The sequence below is a fragment of the Salvelinus sp. IW2-2015 genome, unplaced genomic scaffold (assembly GCF_002910315.2).
Source record: "Salvelinus sp. IW2-2015 unplaced genomic scaffold, ASM291031v2 Un_scaffold451, whole genome shotgun sequence".
Taxonomy (NCBI): Eukaryota; Metazoa; Chordata; class Actinopteri; order Salmoniformes; family Salmonidae; genus Salvelinus; species Salvelinus sp. IW2-2015.
Window position 1 is genome coordinate 434,022 of NW_019942555.1, and position 16,985 is coordinate 451,006.

The 16,985-nt window shown below is 41.5% G+C and overlaps 1 protein-coding gene across 2 annotated transcripts in view; it reads left to right on the forward strand.

Moving 5' to 3' along the window:
- LOC112068330 (uncharacterized) overlaps positions 1 to 16,985 on the forward strand; it is a 47,450-nt gene that overhangs the window by 11,363 nt on the left and 19,102 nt on the right. For both annotated transcript variants that reach the window (XM_024135439.2, XM_024135438.2), the window contains exons 2-3: positions 12,992 to 13,073; positions 13,260 to 13,768. In XM_024135439.2, the coding sequence (XP_023991207.1) occupies positions 12,992 to 13,073; positions 13,260 to 13,768 (591 nt within the window). The remainder of the gene's footprint in view (positions 1 to 12,991; positions 13,074 to 13,259; positions 13,769 to 16,985) is intronic.

Genomic DNA, 16,985 nt, shown 5'->3' on the forward strand with positions numbered 1-16,985 from the left:
TTGTCTATTCCCTTTGCACAACGTCATGTGAAATTTATTGTCAATCAGTGTTGCTTCCTAAGTGGACAGTTTGATTTCACAGAAGTGTGATTGACTTGGAGTTACATTGTGTTGTTTAAGTGTTCCCTTTATTTTTTTGAGCAGTGTATATTTTTAAACAATTGTGTACTCACTCGTGGTTGAAGGAAGTGTTAGAGGATAAGAGAAACACTGTTTGGTTAGCGAGTTTTCAGTAGTGAAGCGACAGTTGATACATTTCATGTTTATCTAATCCTAGAGCATCAAGAACACTGTCCTTGTGAGTTCAGTGCCTAGATTGATGAACATGTATTTAATCCGTTTTAGAATAAGGCTGTAACGTAACAATGTGGAAAAAGTCAAGGGGTCTGAATACTTTCTGAATGCACTGTACATATCAAATAAAAAAAAATAGTTCCTCCCGGCTGTATGTAATAAGACTTAATATTTCCTGGGGTAACAGTGTAAGAAATAATACATAAAAAAACAAAATACTACATAGTTTCCTTAGAATGCGAAGCGAGGCTTTAGAATCACCTTTGGCAGCGATTTATAGCGATTTATAACAATTCTATCTGTGAGTCTTTCTGGGTAAGTCTCCCAGTGTCTGTTGGAAAAGAGACTGAACCAGGTTCTCCTCTAGAATTTGCCTGTGCTTAGCTCTATTCCATTTATTTTCATCATAAAAAAATGTCCTAGTCCTTGCCAATGACAAGCATACCCATAACGTGATGCAGGCACCAAAATGCTTGAAAATATCAAGAGTGGCACTTAGTGATGTGGTGTTTTGGATTTCCCCCAACATAGCACTTTATATTCAGGACATAGAAGTTAATTTTGCCTCATTTGTTGCATTTTTTTATTTTTTATTATTTAATTTTTTTTACCGCCTTTTCTCCCCAATTTTCGTGGTATCCAATTACTAGTAATTACTATCTTGTCTCATCGCTACAACTCCCGTACGGGCTCGGGAGAGACGAAGGTCGAAAGCCATGCGTCCTCCGAAACACAACCCAACCAAGCAGCACTGCTTCTTAACACAGCGCGCCTCCAACCCGGAAGCCCGTCGCACCAATGTGTCGGAGGAAACACCGTACACCCGGCTCCCTTGGTTAGCGCGCACTGCGCCCGGCCTGCCACAGGAGTCGCTGGTGCGCGATGAGACAAGGATATCCCTACCGGCCAAACCCTCCCTAACCTGGACGACGCTAGGCCAATTGTGCGTCGGCCCACGGACCTCCCGGTCGCGGCCGGCTGCGACAGAGCCTGGGCGCGAACCCAGAGTCTCTGGTGGCGCAGCTAGCGCTGCGATGCAGTGCCCTAGACCACTGCGCCACATTTGTTGCAGTTTTACGTAAGTGCCTTATTCTGTACAGGCTTCCTTCTTTTCACTCTGTCATTTAAGTTAGTATCAACAATATTGTTTATCCATCCTCAGGGAAAAAACTATCACTGCCATTAAACTCCCATTGGCCTCGTGGTTAATTTTCTGAGGGGTTTCCTTCCTCTCTGGCAACTGAGTTAGGAAGGACACCTGTATCTTTGTAGTTACTGAGTGTATTGATACACCATCCAGTGTAATCCAGTCACCATGCTCAAAGGGATATTCAATGTTAGCTTATGTTTTTTTTTTTACCCATCTACCAATGGGTGCCTTTCCATGGTCTTTGTTGTTGAATCTGTGTTTGAAATGTACTGCTCGACTGAGGGACCTTACAAATGATTGTATGTGTGGGGTACAGCTATGAGGTAGTCATTTAAAAAATCATGTTAAACAATATTGCACACACAGTGAGTCCATACAACTTATGTCACTTGTTAAGATAATTTTGAATCCTGAACTTCTTTATGCTTGCCAAAAAATATAGTTCTACTTTCACATTATAGGTTATTATGTGTAGGACAGTGACTCAACATCAGAATGTAAACCATTTTAAATTCAAGCTGTAACACAACAAAATGTGGGAAAGGTCAAGGGGTGTGAATACTTTCTGATGGCACTGTACATATAATTTAGCAGCCATTTTTTTCCCCCAATGATAGGCTGGATGGCATTTATCGCAATATTGCTTGGATCTATCTAATCTCCACCAAGTGCATAGGGTATTGACTCGATTTGGGAGTGGGCGTTAGTGGTAGTAAGTTTGTTATACACACACGCAATAATGTGATTGCTAAAGGGAATGTTAACAGTATAACCAAGGGTTAGGGATATACGATATATCGGTGAACATATCGGAATCGGCTGATATTAGCTGAAAATGCCAACATCGGTATCGGCCCGATGTCTAGTTTAACGCTGATGTAAAAAAACGATGTCAAAGCTGACGTGCATACCTATGTAACGTAGGTACATGACGTAATGACGCTACATAAAATTTTGTGAAACACAGCATTCCTAACCTAGCCAACAATGTATGCTGTGTGGATTGATTAGTTAATGGATTGATTAGTCAACAAGTCATTTTGAAAGAGGATGAACATTTCAGTGAGACAACTCAAAGGCAAAATCCATTAATGCCAAGATAATGGAATTCATTGCCCTTGACAATCAACCGTTCTCTGTCGGGTGATGTTGGATTTCGCAACTGGTCAAGCAACGGTACACACTGTTACCAAGTGCGCTATTGTTCAGATGTTGCCCTACCAGAGTTACACAGTAATAGCGTCACTGCTATTAGCTTCACGACATACTATGGAACGCCGTTTTGTGTCTTTGCGTGTCAAAAAATATACACGTCAAATAACACAGTTCTATTATAGAATGTTGTGTGTTCTGAATTTGCACGTGAAAGGAAATTGGTGCATCACTAGTAAGGGTGGTCCTCCATAAATCAGGATTGTTGGTGCATGCATTTCTAATGCTCAACAAGCAAGCAGGATACATTTCAAATGACATAAAGGCATTACTAGTTTATAGGCATTTAAGGATTATTGTTCACTACTAGGGTTGCAAAGGGTCGGAATCTTTCCATGGGAAATTAAGCCCTGGAATTTGCTTAAATTCATTAAAGTTAGCTTATAACAGTGAACCTATTTGTGGGATACACAAGGCAATTCTAGGTCTTGTGGCATATTTTGGTTAAACTATCCCCAATTCAATGGATTTGCTACCATCTGCATGCACAGTCCATCACACGTACAGCTGATTTCTCAAGATTTTGCACACAATGAGATGCTATTGAGCCCACACTACTACACAACGATGCAGAATCATCTGGCCAAGTGCAAAAAGTTCCCTCAGCGCTCACAACAAGCAACCTCTGACAAAGTCCCTCTACTTCTATTTGAGGTGAAAATGGTAAATCTGACACCTTAACGATAGCAACAGCTCATGGTCCTCCTGGAATCAGAAGTTTTGTCAGAGAAATGCTGATGAATGTCTTGCTCGAGTTGTGTATGCAACTGGTTCACCTCTGATGCTCACAGCCAATGTGTATTGGAAGAGATTTCTGAATGTTATTCGTCCAGCTTACACCCCTCCAACCAGACATGCTTTATCTACTCATTGTCTGGATGCAGAGTTCAACAGAGTTCAAGTAAAGGTCAAGCAAATCATAGAGAAAGCAGACTGTATTGCAATCATCTCTGATGAGTGGTCAAATATAATATAATTAACTACATCATCTCCACCCCTCAACCAGTATTCTACAGGAGCACAGACACAAGGAACAACAGACACACCAGTCTTTACATTGCAGATTAGCTGAAGGCAGTCATCAATGATCTTGGACCACAGAAGATATTTGCATTGGTGACAGACAATGCTGCGAACATGAAGGCTGCTTGGTCTAAAGTGGAGGAGTCCTACCCTCACACTACACCCATTGGCTGTGCTGCTCATGCATTGAATCTGTTCCTCAAGGACATCATGGCACTGAAAGCAATGGTTACACTGTACAAGAGAGCCAAGGAAATGGTTCTGTATGTGAAGGTTCATCAAGTAATAGCAACCATCTACCTCACCAAGCAAAGTGAGAAGAATAAGAGCACCACATTGAAGCTACGCAGCAACACCCGTTGGGTTGGTGTTGTCATCAATGTTTGTCTCCTGGAGGGGAAGGAGTGTCTTCAAGAAATGGCGATATCACAGTCTGCCGATATGGACAGCCCCATCAAGAGGATCCTCCTGGATGTATTTTGGGAGAGAGTGGTAAGCAGCCTGAAACTCCTGAAACCTAGTGGTTCCTCCTTTAAAAATTGAGAGCTTACCCTGTGGGACTTTGAGGTCATTTGTGGTTTAGTATGGTACCCTGTATCACCATTTCATTGCACCAGACCAGCGCAAGGGGGAGTTAGCATAAGTCAGTGCTTTTGGGTTCTACTGTGTCCTAACTGACAATACAGGGTGACATAAAACTAAATAGAATCTGGTAATTGTGGACAACTTCAGTATTACTTACTAAAACTTTTACACTTTTTATTATTTTATTTTGTTAGGATTATTTTGGTCTTACTGTAGGCAACTCCCGATTGCTCACGTTATACAGCGCCTGAGAGGCGCAACGGTCTAAGACACTGCATTACAGTGCAAGCTGTATTGCTACAGATGCTGGTTCAATACCCGTGTCGTCCACAACTGGGAGACCATGAGATGATTGTAGGTTTTTGGTTTCTCTCCCTCTAAAAACAGATATTCAATAATTCTAAATAACAAATTGGCTTTATTTACAAATTAGTAACAATGTCTCACCCCATGTTCAAGAATGGCCTTTTTTCTCTCGCACATTTTACATTATTTGGAAACAAAATCATCTCCTAAATATAGTTTTTTATTTATTTAAACAAAGCTGTTATTAATTTAGAATTATATAAAAGCCTGTTGGAAATTCCTCACGTCACGTCATATTTTTCGATATACTGTAGGGCGACATAATGTGCTGTTAAAAGTGGTTTAGGTCTTTTATTTAAAGAGCATATTGAAGTTAGAAGCAATAGCCTACAACTTTTAGCACTGTTTCACGCTGCTCTGAGACTGGTCTTGATAAATCAGTGAGATTTTTATTTTCACTGAATCTCCGTTTGGGTATTGGTTAGATTAGAATGAGGGAATTGGGGTGTAGAAATGTTATGCTCTTAGTGTAACTTTTATTTAACTAGGCAAGTCAGTTAAGAACAAATTCTTATTTACAAGGACAGCCTACTCTTTCCTCCCCATCGAGGAATTGACACAGGGATTCTTTAACTAAATAGCCCAGTACTATACTCCCGACCGTCACGTTGTACAGCGGCATATTTTATATTCCATCCTAACAGAAACCCAGAAGGTTTTTTGTTTTTCTTGGAATAGAAACGCCATAATATTAATCTAATTAAGCAAGTACCAGTCAAAAGTTTGGACACACCTACTCATTCCAGGGTTTTTCTATACTTTTACTATTTTCTACATTGTAGAATAATAGTGAAGACATCACAACTATGAAATAACACATATGGAATCAGTTAAGAACAAATTCTTATTTACAAGGACAGCCTACTCCTTCCTCCCCGTTGGGGAATTGAACCCCGGTCTCCCACGTTCCCGCATTCTCTAGTACAGGCTATCAAGTGCTTCTCAAAGATGCCCTTTGGTGGTCAAACTAGCATTAATTGTACCAGTGGTTCACACTTAAATAACGCTCCATAGAATTCTGCCGCACCATGCAAGCTGCGCAGCAGTATGCTGCAACTTAACGGAGGAACCACTGTATAGCAGTAGCCATTACATGGATTGAGGGAGACAATGCCATCCTGTCTAATGTTCTGACTCTGCTTGCAGATGTAAGAGGGGAAATCCGTACTGCCGTGCCCACTTCACTGTTGCTCCAAGCAGAGGAAACTGCAGTTCTGAAATGCATCAGAAAGCGTGACACCCATACATGCCACAGTGTACATGTTGGACCCCAAGTATGCTGGCAAGAGCATCCTGTCTGGTGCAGAGATCAACAAGGCCTATGGTGTCATCACTACCGTGTCTCGCCACCTTGGCCTGGATGAGGGCAAGGTTCTTGGCAGTCTGGCGAAGTACACTTCCAAGCAAGGGCTTTGGGATGGAGATGCAATATGGCAGTTGTGCTAACATATCTCATAAGCCACCTGGTGGAAAGAACTTTATGGATCTGAGGCTCTTTCCCCTGTTGCCTCCATCCTCCAAATCCCAACAACATCATCTGTCAGAGTGCAACTGGTCCTTATTTGGGAACACACACACCAAAGCACGCAACAGGCTGACCAATACAAGGGTTGAAAATTTGGTGGCCATCGAGTAATCCTCAACAAGGTTGGAAAGTGACAGTGAACTAGAGGCCTCAGAGTCTGATGTTCATGAGATGGACATTGAGGTCCAGGGAGAAGACATGAAAGCCTGAGAGGAAGACAACCAAAGCTGTAGTATAGGAACTATCATTTTTCAGATGTATGTTGAAAAAGTTTTTGGGAGATGCGATGGAACATTTGGGGATCATTCAATATTCCCTTTTGTTGTTCAGTGAAATCATCCCATGTGGAGAGTCAACTCATTTAATTAAAGTTGAATTCGTAACTAAGTTGTTTAAAAAAAATTCTATTGGATGGATTTAATAATTTGCAATTATGTCTACTTATGATAAGGTATATGTTTCTGTCTCCACATGATATGCTAAATATATCCAATGCAAAAAACATCTACATTTAAATGGTATTAACATTAATTTGCATATTTCCGTTAATTCCCACAGAAAGTTTCCACCTCTGAATATTCCCCAAATTGTGCAGCCCTAGATTTGAAGGCAAAGTGTGCTGTGTGCCACATAAGGCAAGGTGTTGCTGTATCTACTAGCCTAATGGTCACCTGCTCAAACAGTAAGCAAGTCAGTTCCGCTCCATTGCACAGCATATGCACATCTCTTGTGTTTCTCTCTTGTGCAGTTTCTCTCTTGTGCAGAATCTCATCAGAAACACACAGACACACAGTTCCCTCAACTGTTGAATACATACATGCATGGACTACATCATATTTTATGTTTACCATGCATTTGCAAAAATAATCTATTTTCACACACATAACATTGATTCACGGTGCATAACATTGATGTCCTTTACAAGAGTACCCTCTGATACTAGGCTACAGGCTCAACACAAGTATCATGGCTCCCAAGTACATTAGTCATGAAAACCCCATAGACATTTGCATTTTTCATGGTCCAATTATTTGAACCCTGTTTGAGTTCCTCAGATAAAACAAATGTCCCCTGTTTTTCCAATGTGGGATGGATGTATGTAACAGAGATAAGGAGACTAACTGGGACTGCGAAGAAGCAATGTAGCAGAAAATGTAAGGATATTTGGTGTGATAAATAGCCTAGTTCTTGTACCCGTACCCAAGTCGTACACACACTGAATAACTTTACCTTTACTGTGCGTGCATGTATGTCCTTTAAGTGCAACGTTAATGTGTGTTTATAGTGGACTATTGTGTGTATGAATGTTTTATTTTTTAAATTTAACCTTTTTGTGTATGAATGTGTGTTTTGTGTTCCCTCTTAGTCACCTGGTGTCCTATATAAACAGTTAATACCAGGTTCCCTGAAATACCGTCAAATAGTTAAGTCAACATGCAACGTCACTGTTATGTTGGCTCATCCTGTTGCCATAGACAATAGTGTCTGACTTGCTCCAAGATGGGGCACACCCTTGACATTTAACCTGGACTTGAGCCCTTAACCCCTTTCTTGAGGTAGAAGTTGCCCTTAAACTGATCTTGGATCAGATTACCTGATCCTGTATCAGTGGTAAGGTGGAAACCATATATTTTTTTTTACCTATTCTGAATTTTCTAAAAGGTTCATATCACTGTCAGGAAATGCAAGCTCCCTCTAGCCCTAGCGCAGACCAGTATCCTGACCCAAAGAGGTTACAGAAAGCCCTTATAAAGACGAGCAGGATGAGAACTATGGTAAGCATCCCCGATTTGGAATTCAGTCTGAGCTGAATATCTCATCTCTCGTGATGCGTTGGTGGTTGTGAATGTGATGTTGGGCCCAACGGCAACACACACACACACCCCAGTCCCATGCGGTGCTAGTGGGTGATGTCATGGAGATGGCAGGTGTAACCGTGTGATGGCAGTAAAACTCTGAATGCACACCTGTTGTATGTAGAAGAAGTTAAGTTTTACAGATATACACATGGCAGTCACTGAAATGCATGGATATTACACTACATACAAAAAACTATTCATGACTATGTATACTGAACAAAAATATAAATGCAAAATGCAACAATTTCAACAACTTTACTGAGTTACATGCTGAACAGACCGGACACGTCTCGTGCGCGAGCGTTGCAAAATAAATTTAGAAATCCATGTTATTCAAATATTGCACACACACTGCTCGCGCGCGCCAACGAGCATCTTTACGTTGCCAAGGGCTAAAGTAGAAGTCGTTCCTATTTCTGACACAGATCGCGCTGAAAGTCATCTCCTCATTGGTTTATAGAAGCAGGTACCCACGTGCAAGTTCCTCATTGATTATACCCACGTGGGTGATTGAAAGACGAACTTTGTTGCCGGTTGTCATGGTAATACAATGAAAGTTTAGATGCGATCACCATATAAATTCAAAGATGGAAAAAGCCTGGAAGGAGGAGAGATGAATAGATTTGGTTGGCTGTTTTAAGTGTGGATTAATTGTCGGAGTAGAGGTCCTTGTGCATTTCAGGTAAAATAACAACCTAATGTTTATATCCCAGGACAAATTAGCTAGCAACAGCAAGCTAGCTAAATAGGACAAAATAACGTTAGCTAGCAAGTGCAAGCTAGCTAGCTAAATTGCCATACATGTTTAATGCTTTTCGACCTGTACCCAAATTAATGTCATTGGTTCAGAGTTTGTTTTGATATTTTAACCTGCGTGTCATGATCGCGTTTGGTGTGGGGGGGGGGGAATACATTTATGCACGATAGCGCACACGGTTTGGGTTCCGTGTTACAGTTCATATAAGGAACTCAGTCAATTGAAATGAATTCATTAGGACCTAATCTGTGGATTTCACATGACTGGACAGGGGGACAGGCATAGGCCCACCAAGTTGGAAGCCATGCCCAGTCAATTCATTTTTCCCCACAAAAGGGATTCATTACACACTGAAGTACTCAGTTTCGTCAGCTGTCCGGGTGGCTGATCTCAGACGATCACTCAGGTGAAGAAACCAGCTTTAGAGGTCCTGGGCTGGTGTGGTTACACATGGTCTGCGGTTGTGAGGCCGGTAGGACGTACTGCCAAATTCTCTAAAACGACATTGGCTTATTGTAGAGAAATGAACATAAAATTATCTGGCAACACCTCTGGTGGACATTCCTGTAGTCAGCATGCTAATTGCACGCTGCCTTTAAACTTGAGACATCTGTGGAATTGGGTTGTGTGCCAAACTGCACATTTTAGAGTGGCCTTTTATTGTCCACAGCAGAAGGTTCACCTGTGTAATGATCATGCTGTTTAACCTGCCAACATCAATGAAATTGCAAGGCGCCAAATTCAATCAACAGACATGTCATAATTACATTTTCTCAAACATACAAGTATTAGACACCATTTTAACGATAGAATTCTCGTTAATCCAACCACAGTGTCCGATTTCCAAAAAGCTTTTCGGCGAAAGCAGAACATATCATTATGTTAGGTCAGCAACTAGTCACAGAAAGCATACAGCGATTTTTCCAACCAAAGAGAGGAGTCACAAAAAGCTGAAATATTGATAAAATGAATCACTAACCCTTGATATTCTTCATCAGATGACACTCCCGAGACAACATGTTACACAATACATGTATGTTTTTTTTGATCAAGTTCATATTTATATCCAAAAACCTCAGTTTACATTTGGCTTTGCCTCCAAAACATCCTGTGAATTTGCACAGAGCCACATCAAATCACAGAAATACTCATAATAAACATTGATATAAGATACAAGTGTTATTCACAGATTCAAAGATATGCTTCTCCTTAATGCAACCGCTGTGTCAGATTTCCAAAAATCTTTACGGAAAAAGCAAACCATGCAATAATCTGAGTACGGCGCTCAGAGACCAACAGAACCCAAGAAGATATCCGCCATGTTGGAGTCAACATAAGTCAGAAATAGCATTATAAATATTCACTTACCTTTGATTTTCGTCAGAATGCACTCCCAGGAATTCCAGTTCCACAATAAATATTTGATTTGCTCCATAAAGTTCATAATTTATGTCCAAATACCTCCTTTTGTTAGCGCGTTTGGTAAACAAATCCAAACTCACGACGCGCGTGCAAGTCCAGCGGAAAGTACGGACGAAAAGTCCKAYAAMTTATATTYCAGGTCGTAGAAACATGTCAAACTAAGTATAGAATCAATCTTTAGGATGTTTTTAACATAAATCTTCAATAATGTTTCAACCGGAGAATTCCTTTGTCTTCAGAAAAGCAAATAGAACAGAGCTCTCTCTCACCTGAACGAGCATCACGAGCTCAAAGCATTCTGCCAGACGTCTGACTCATTCCCCTCTCATTCGGCCCCACTTCACAGTAGAAGCATCAGACAAGGTTCTAAAGACTGTTGACATCTCGTGGAAGCCTTAGGAAGTGCAACATGACCCATATCCCACTGTATCTTCAATAGGGAATGAGTTGAAAAACGACCAACCTCAGATTTCCCACTTCCTGGTTGGATTTTTTCTCAGGTTTTTGCCTGCCATATGAGTTCTGTTATACTCACAGACATCATTCAAACAGTTAGAAACGTCAGAGTGTTTTCTATCCAATACTACTAATAATATATATATATTAGCAACTGGGACTGAGTAGCAGACCGTTTACTCGGGGCACGCTTTTCATCCAAATGTGAAAATGCTGCCCCCTATCCATAAGAAGTTAATCAGCCTCTTGCTATGCACACCTGTCAAGTGGACGGATTATCTTGGCGAAGGAGAAATGCTCACTGACAGGGATGTAAACAAATTTGTGCGCAAAATATGAGAGGTGAGATTTCTGTGATCTTTTATTTCAGCTCATAAAACATGAGACCAACTTTACATGTTCCGTTTTATTTTTGTTCAGTATACATTTAGGAGACTCTGAGTTGTTGTTTTAGTTTTTGTAGGTTCTGTCTTTTTTTTATATCTGTCTTGGCCTGTTGGATAGAGAAGAGGGCACTTGGGGTGGATCTTCCTGACACGTGTCCTTGACAGGCAGTGGGTAACCAGTCTCTGAAAGGGGACTAAAACAGGGATATAGCAAAGTCCAGGCACAGTTTCTCTCTTCTCTCATGAAGTGAGGGTAGTGATAATGAAGTCAGAGCATCCGTCTATTCAGGATATGCTGTGCTGAGGATGATTCTGCAAGCATACTTCTGGATACGCTCCAGTTGATCAGAGAGGGCTTGAGTTAAGGAGCAATGCGAAGCTGGTGTTGCGTATTCCAGGCAGGGGTGAATGTAGCCTGTGTATATAGCTACCAGGTCAGCCTTTGGCACGTTGAACCTTTTTTAGTTTGCGTAGGACGAACAATTTCTTGTTTCTCTTTCTAATCATGAATGTTACTTATTCGTACCACTGCAAATTCTTTTGTACAATGACTAAGAAGTTTCACTGACTCACAGACTTGCAGGTCTTTACCGTTGATTCGTAAAGGTACTTGGAGGGTGCGGGTTTATCACAAGTAGTGTATGCGGCTTGCTCGAGGAGGACTGGTTCCTTTCTCTCCTTTTCACTGTTTGAAGTGCTTCAGTAGGAAGGGGAGGTGTTGAGTCTGTGTGTGCATGTGAGCACAGATGGCAGCTGCTCAGCCTGGCCTCACTCAGTGTGGTGCGTTACTTAACTCTTAGCGCTGCCGTCTGCTGGGTTTCTCTCCTTTTGTTGTCGTAGACTCCTCCAAAAGGAGAATGCTCTTAAAGCACAACTGAAGGCAATAAAATACCTATCTGATAAAAAATATGTGGCATCGATATTAGTCAAACATTTATACATAGTGTCAAAATTTACGACAAAATGTAAATAGGATAATTTTGTTCATAAAGTCAGTCTCGTCCAAAACTGAGTTTTGTGAGTTCATGACTTACTTGAGGGTTGTTTTGATTTTGACAATGCTCACTTGCCCACTAACATGGGATACACAGCTGCTGGGATTGCGCTCTATCCAATCTTACCGCAGAACACAGACAGTGAGACAGACCTGCCCATCAGATCTGACTTTAACATAAGATGACACATTGGTGCAGTATTTCTCAATTTAAAAAAATTACATACCTTAGCTAGATGTAAAATTGCTCTACTAAAACCTCTGCAAAAACGTCAATTAATTACAGATTTCTTTAGTTATCTTAGATTCAATCTGACTTCAATCTGTTTGAGGAAGAGATACTGGTTTTGTTCTCATGGGGGACTAACATCACTAACTGCCACATCGAACCACAAGACTGAAATCTAATTTTTTCTTTAAAGGGACAGTCTGGGACATGGAAATGGCATCATCAAGAGCTGCCAAGGGTTTACATTGAACTGAAGAGGCTGTCTTGTTTTGGCCTAGATTTAAGCTTTTTGTAACTTCATCCATCTTCCAAATTCCAACTTCAGTGTAAGGTATTTTTCAGGAAGAATAGGCCATTTGACATTTGAATAGGCCATTTGTTAGCATGATATGCACGCTACATGTGAAACAGTTGTGCTAATTTTGACCTTTTTTACATTGCACAATTTCTTTAGATAAATCATATTGATTGAGCTTTGGGTTAGTGGGCCTGGGGTAATTTTTAATTTAGATGGGAGCTTGAAAATACGTTCTTTAATGACAACTGTTGCAAATCTATAAATGAACATGTTTTGTTTTGTTCAAGTGAGTAACTTGAACTCATCTTTTGTTTAGTGGGCCACCATGTTGCTTAAAGCCCCAAAGAGTGGCTTGTACTGATGCTAACTCATTTAACTAGTTGAAAGCCATATGTTAGCTGATGTCATAGTTAACCTTTAACCATTTCCTTCTAGATTTCCTACCATTGCAGTGGGGAGGGAGCGGAGAGCGACGATTCCGAGGGGGAGAACCAGGAGCTTGCACAGATTGACAGAGGTATGTGGCCCGCTCGCTCAAACCAACCCAAGTCGTCTATGGTCTTCATTGTTACATGGATGTGTACAAGATGGTCATTTAACAGATAAAGCTACTTCTAGGTAGCACAGTATAGAAGAAGACAATAAGCTTATCGCTATCTCTGCCTCTTCAACTTTGACCTATACTCTTGGTCGCCCCCCTCAGAGAGGTGGCGGAACTGCGGCCTCACCCCTCTGGCCACCAGCCAACAGCACAACCAGGGTCCCCTCTCCCCGGCATGCCTCTGTCGCCTACGCCTCCTTCTAGACCCAACTCTGGACCACCACTCGTCCGAAGAAGAGCTGGAGCGAATCAGCCGCGGCGTTGGAGATGGCAAGAAGTGGATGCTGCACCATCACCACGTCGAGCACCACAGCAGTGCCTCCAGCGACGAGGAGGTACGGGACCTGTTCGGCTGTGGTCCGGTGGTGGCGGCCTTGGAGCCTGGGACTTGCCTGGAGGCCTCCCCCAGCCCAGTGCTCTGTAGCTCCAGCCCGCCTCGCAGCCTCAAGCCCCCACCCCCCATTCGGCTCCAGTTCCAGGTGGTGCAGCCTGCTGCCAGGCCCATTATCTTGACCCACTTTGACCAGTCAGCGGTTCCCTATACGAAGCACAGACACAGCTATGGGGGAGAAGTTGGGAGGCCGAGTCTGGACCTGGAGAAAATGCAACAGGTTAGTGTTTCTACGCAGTGTCCAAAATTCTTAAATAGCAACCGTTAGTATAGCGTTGTTCATTCTCCAATCAGCCTAGTATTCTGTGGTTTGGATAGAATCTCACATAAGTATTTGGCAATCATAGAATCACATAGCTGGGTCATGCTATGCATAGAGTGCCTTTTGGGTAGTTTAATTTTTATATAAAAGTGAAAGGGTTGATGATTTCATCTTAAATCGGCTTGTTGTGTGGAAATCAGGGAATTGAATGCAGTCTTCACAACAATGTTTGAACTTTTAAGAACATTTGTAGCTTATATATTTATGGGTAACAGGGTTCATGTGTTATGTTAAGTTTTCCATTACAAAACACCAGACAATTACTAAACAGAGTATAACCAGGGCCTCCCGGGTGGCGCAGCAGTCTGCATTGCAGTGCTTGCGCCGTCACTACAGATCTAAGTTCAATACCGGGCTGTATCGCAGCTGCCCCGCGACTGGGAGACCCATGAGGGGCGGCAGGTAGCCTAGTGATTAGAGCGTTGGGCCAGTAACCGAAAGTTGCTAGATCGAATCCCCGAGCTGACAAGGTAAAATTCTGTCGTTCTGCCCCTGAACGAGGCAGTTAACTCACTGTTCTTAGGCCATCATTGTAAATAAGAGTTTGTTCTTAACTTTTTTGGGGTAAGGGGCAGTATTTTCACGTCCGGATGAAAAGCATGCCCAGAGTAAACGGCCTGCTACAAAGCCATAAAAGCTAGAATATGCATATTATTAGTAGATAGTACACTCTGAAGTTTCTAAAACTGTTTGAATGATGTCTGTGAGTATAACAGAACTCATCAGGCAGGCAAAAACCTGAGAAAAAATCCAACCAGGAAGTGAGAAATCTGAGGTTGGTCGATTTTCAACTCGGCTCCTATTGAAGATACAGTGGGATATTGGTAATGTTGCACTTCCTAAGGCTTCCACTAGATGTCAACAGTCGTTAGAACCTTGTCTGATGCCTCTACTGTTTAGTGGGGCCGAAGGAGAGAGGAATGAGTCAGGACTGCCTGTTTACTCTGGGCACCTTTTTATCCAAGCTACTCAATACTGCTCCCTGGCCCAAAGAAGTTAACTGACTTGCCTAGTTAAATAAAGGTTAAATAAAATAAAAAAGAGGCAGCGCACAATTGGATCAGCGTCGTCCGGGTTAGGGGAGGGTTTGGCCTGCCGGGATGTCCTTATCCCGTCGCGCTCTAGTGACTCCTGTGGCTGGCCGGGCGCATCCATACTGACAGTCGCCATGTGTACAGTGTTTCCGCCGGCTGGCTTCCGCGTTAAGTGAGCAGTGTGTCAAGAAGCAGTGCGGCTTGGCCGGTCGTTTTCCAGAGGACGCATGGCTCTTGTACGGGAGTTGCAGTGATGGGGCAAGACTGTAACTACCAATTGGGGAGAAAAGGGGTAAAATGTATGTATGTACGTACACAGTTGAAGTCGGAAGTTTACATACACTTAGGTTGGAGTCATTAAAACTCGTTTTTCCAACCACTCCACAAATTTCTTGTTAACAAACTATAGATTTGGCAAGTCGGTTAGGACATCTACTTTGTTCATGACACAAGTCATTTTTCCAACAATTGTTTACAGACAGATTATTTCACTGTATCACAATTCCAGTGGGTCAGAAGTTTACATACACTAAGTTGACTGTGCCTTTAAATAGCTTGGAAAATTCCAGAAAATGATGTCATGGCTTTATAAGCTTCTGTTAGGCTAATTGACATAATTTGAGTCAATTGGAGGTGTACCTGTGGATGTATTTCAAGGCCTACCTTCAAACTCAGTGCCTCTTTGCTTGACATCATGGGAAAATCAAAAGAAATCAGCCAAGACCTCAAGAGAAATTGTAGACCTTCATGTCTGGTTCATCTTTGGGAGCAATTTCCAAACACCTGAAGTGAATTATGTGGATATATTGAAGCAACATCTCAAGACATCAGTCAGGAAGCTAAAGCTTGGTCGCAAATGGGTCTTCCAAATGGACAATGACCCCAAGCATACTTCCAAAGTTGCGGCAAAATGGCTTTAGGACAACAAAGTCAAGGTATTGGAGTGGCCATCACAAAGCCTTGACCTCAATCCTATAGAAAATTTGTGGGCAGAACTGAAAAAGCGTGTGCGAGCAAGGAGGCCTGCAAACCTGACTGTTACACCAGCTCTGTCAGGAGGAATAGGCCAAAATTCACCCAACTTATTGTGGGAAGCTTGTGGAAGGCTACCTGAAGGATGAATATGTATGAACTTTCCAATTTGTAAGTCGCTCTGGATAAGAGCGTCTGCTAAATGACTTAAATGTAAATGTAATGTAAATGTTTGACCCAAGTTAAAATTTTTAAAGGAAATGCTACCAAATACTAATTGAGTGTATGTAAACTTCTGACCCACTGGGATTGTGATGAAAGAAATTAAAGCTGAAATAAATAATTCTCTCTACTATTATTCTGACATTTAACATTCTTAAAATAAAGTGGTGATCCTAACTGACCTAAGACAGGGAATTTTTACTAGGATTAAATGTCAGGAATTGTGAAAAACTGAGTTTAAATGTATTTGGCTAAGGTGTATGTAAACTTCCGACTTAAACTGTATATTCTGTATATAAAAAGTCGAACCAGCTCACCTGCTTGACTATTAGATGTTCAATGTTTCTTTTAAATAGAAATAAATAATTTTACCATGTTGAAACGAAAGTTCAGTTCATATTACAGCGTTGACCTTAAACCTGAAGGACTAAATGTAAATTAATCACATTAAATAAGTACAATTGAAAATATCTTTCCCAAAGTAACAAAATAACTAGGGCTTTAAAATGGTGCAAATCTTGGGGTTAAATCTTCCCAGAAGTTGGACGAACGTGACATGGGATATTCCAAAAAGGGGTGATTTGAGAAAGAAATACAGTTATTGACATGTAAACACACTGCTATTTGAATTTTTAACATGTTTTACTTTAGTTTGAGTCAGAGTGTAGATGTAGGTTATCCAACTGTTAAATTAAGTGCTTTATCAAAACTTACACACAATGTTTGAGGGACATAAAAGGCACTCGCGGAACAACCCATTTCCCTTTGGGATTTTATACATTTATTATTTTGGTATGCTAGTTTTCAATGCGAACTGAGGCCTCGCGCAATTAGCCATGCTAACTACAGCTCCCTCCCAAAAAGTTAGGTGTAAAACCTATTGTGGA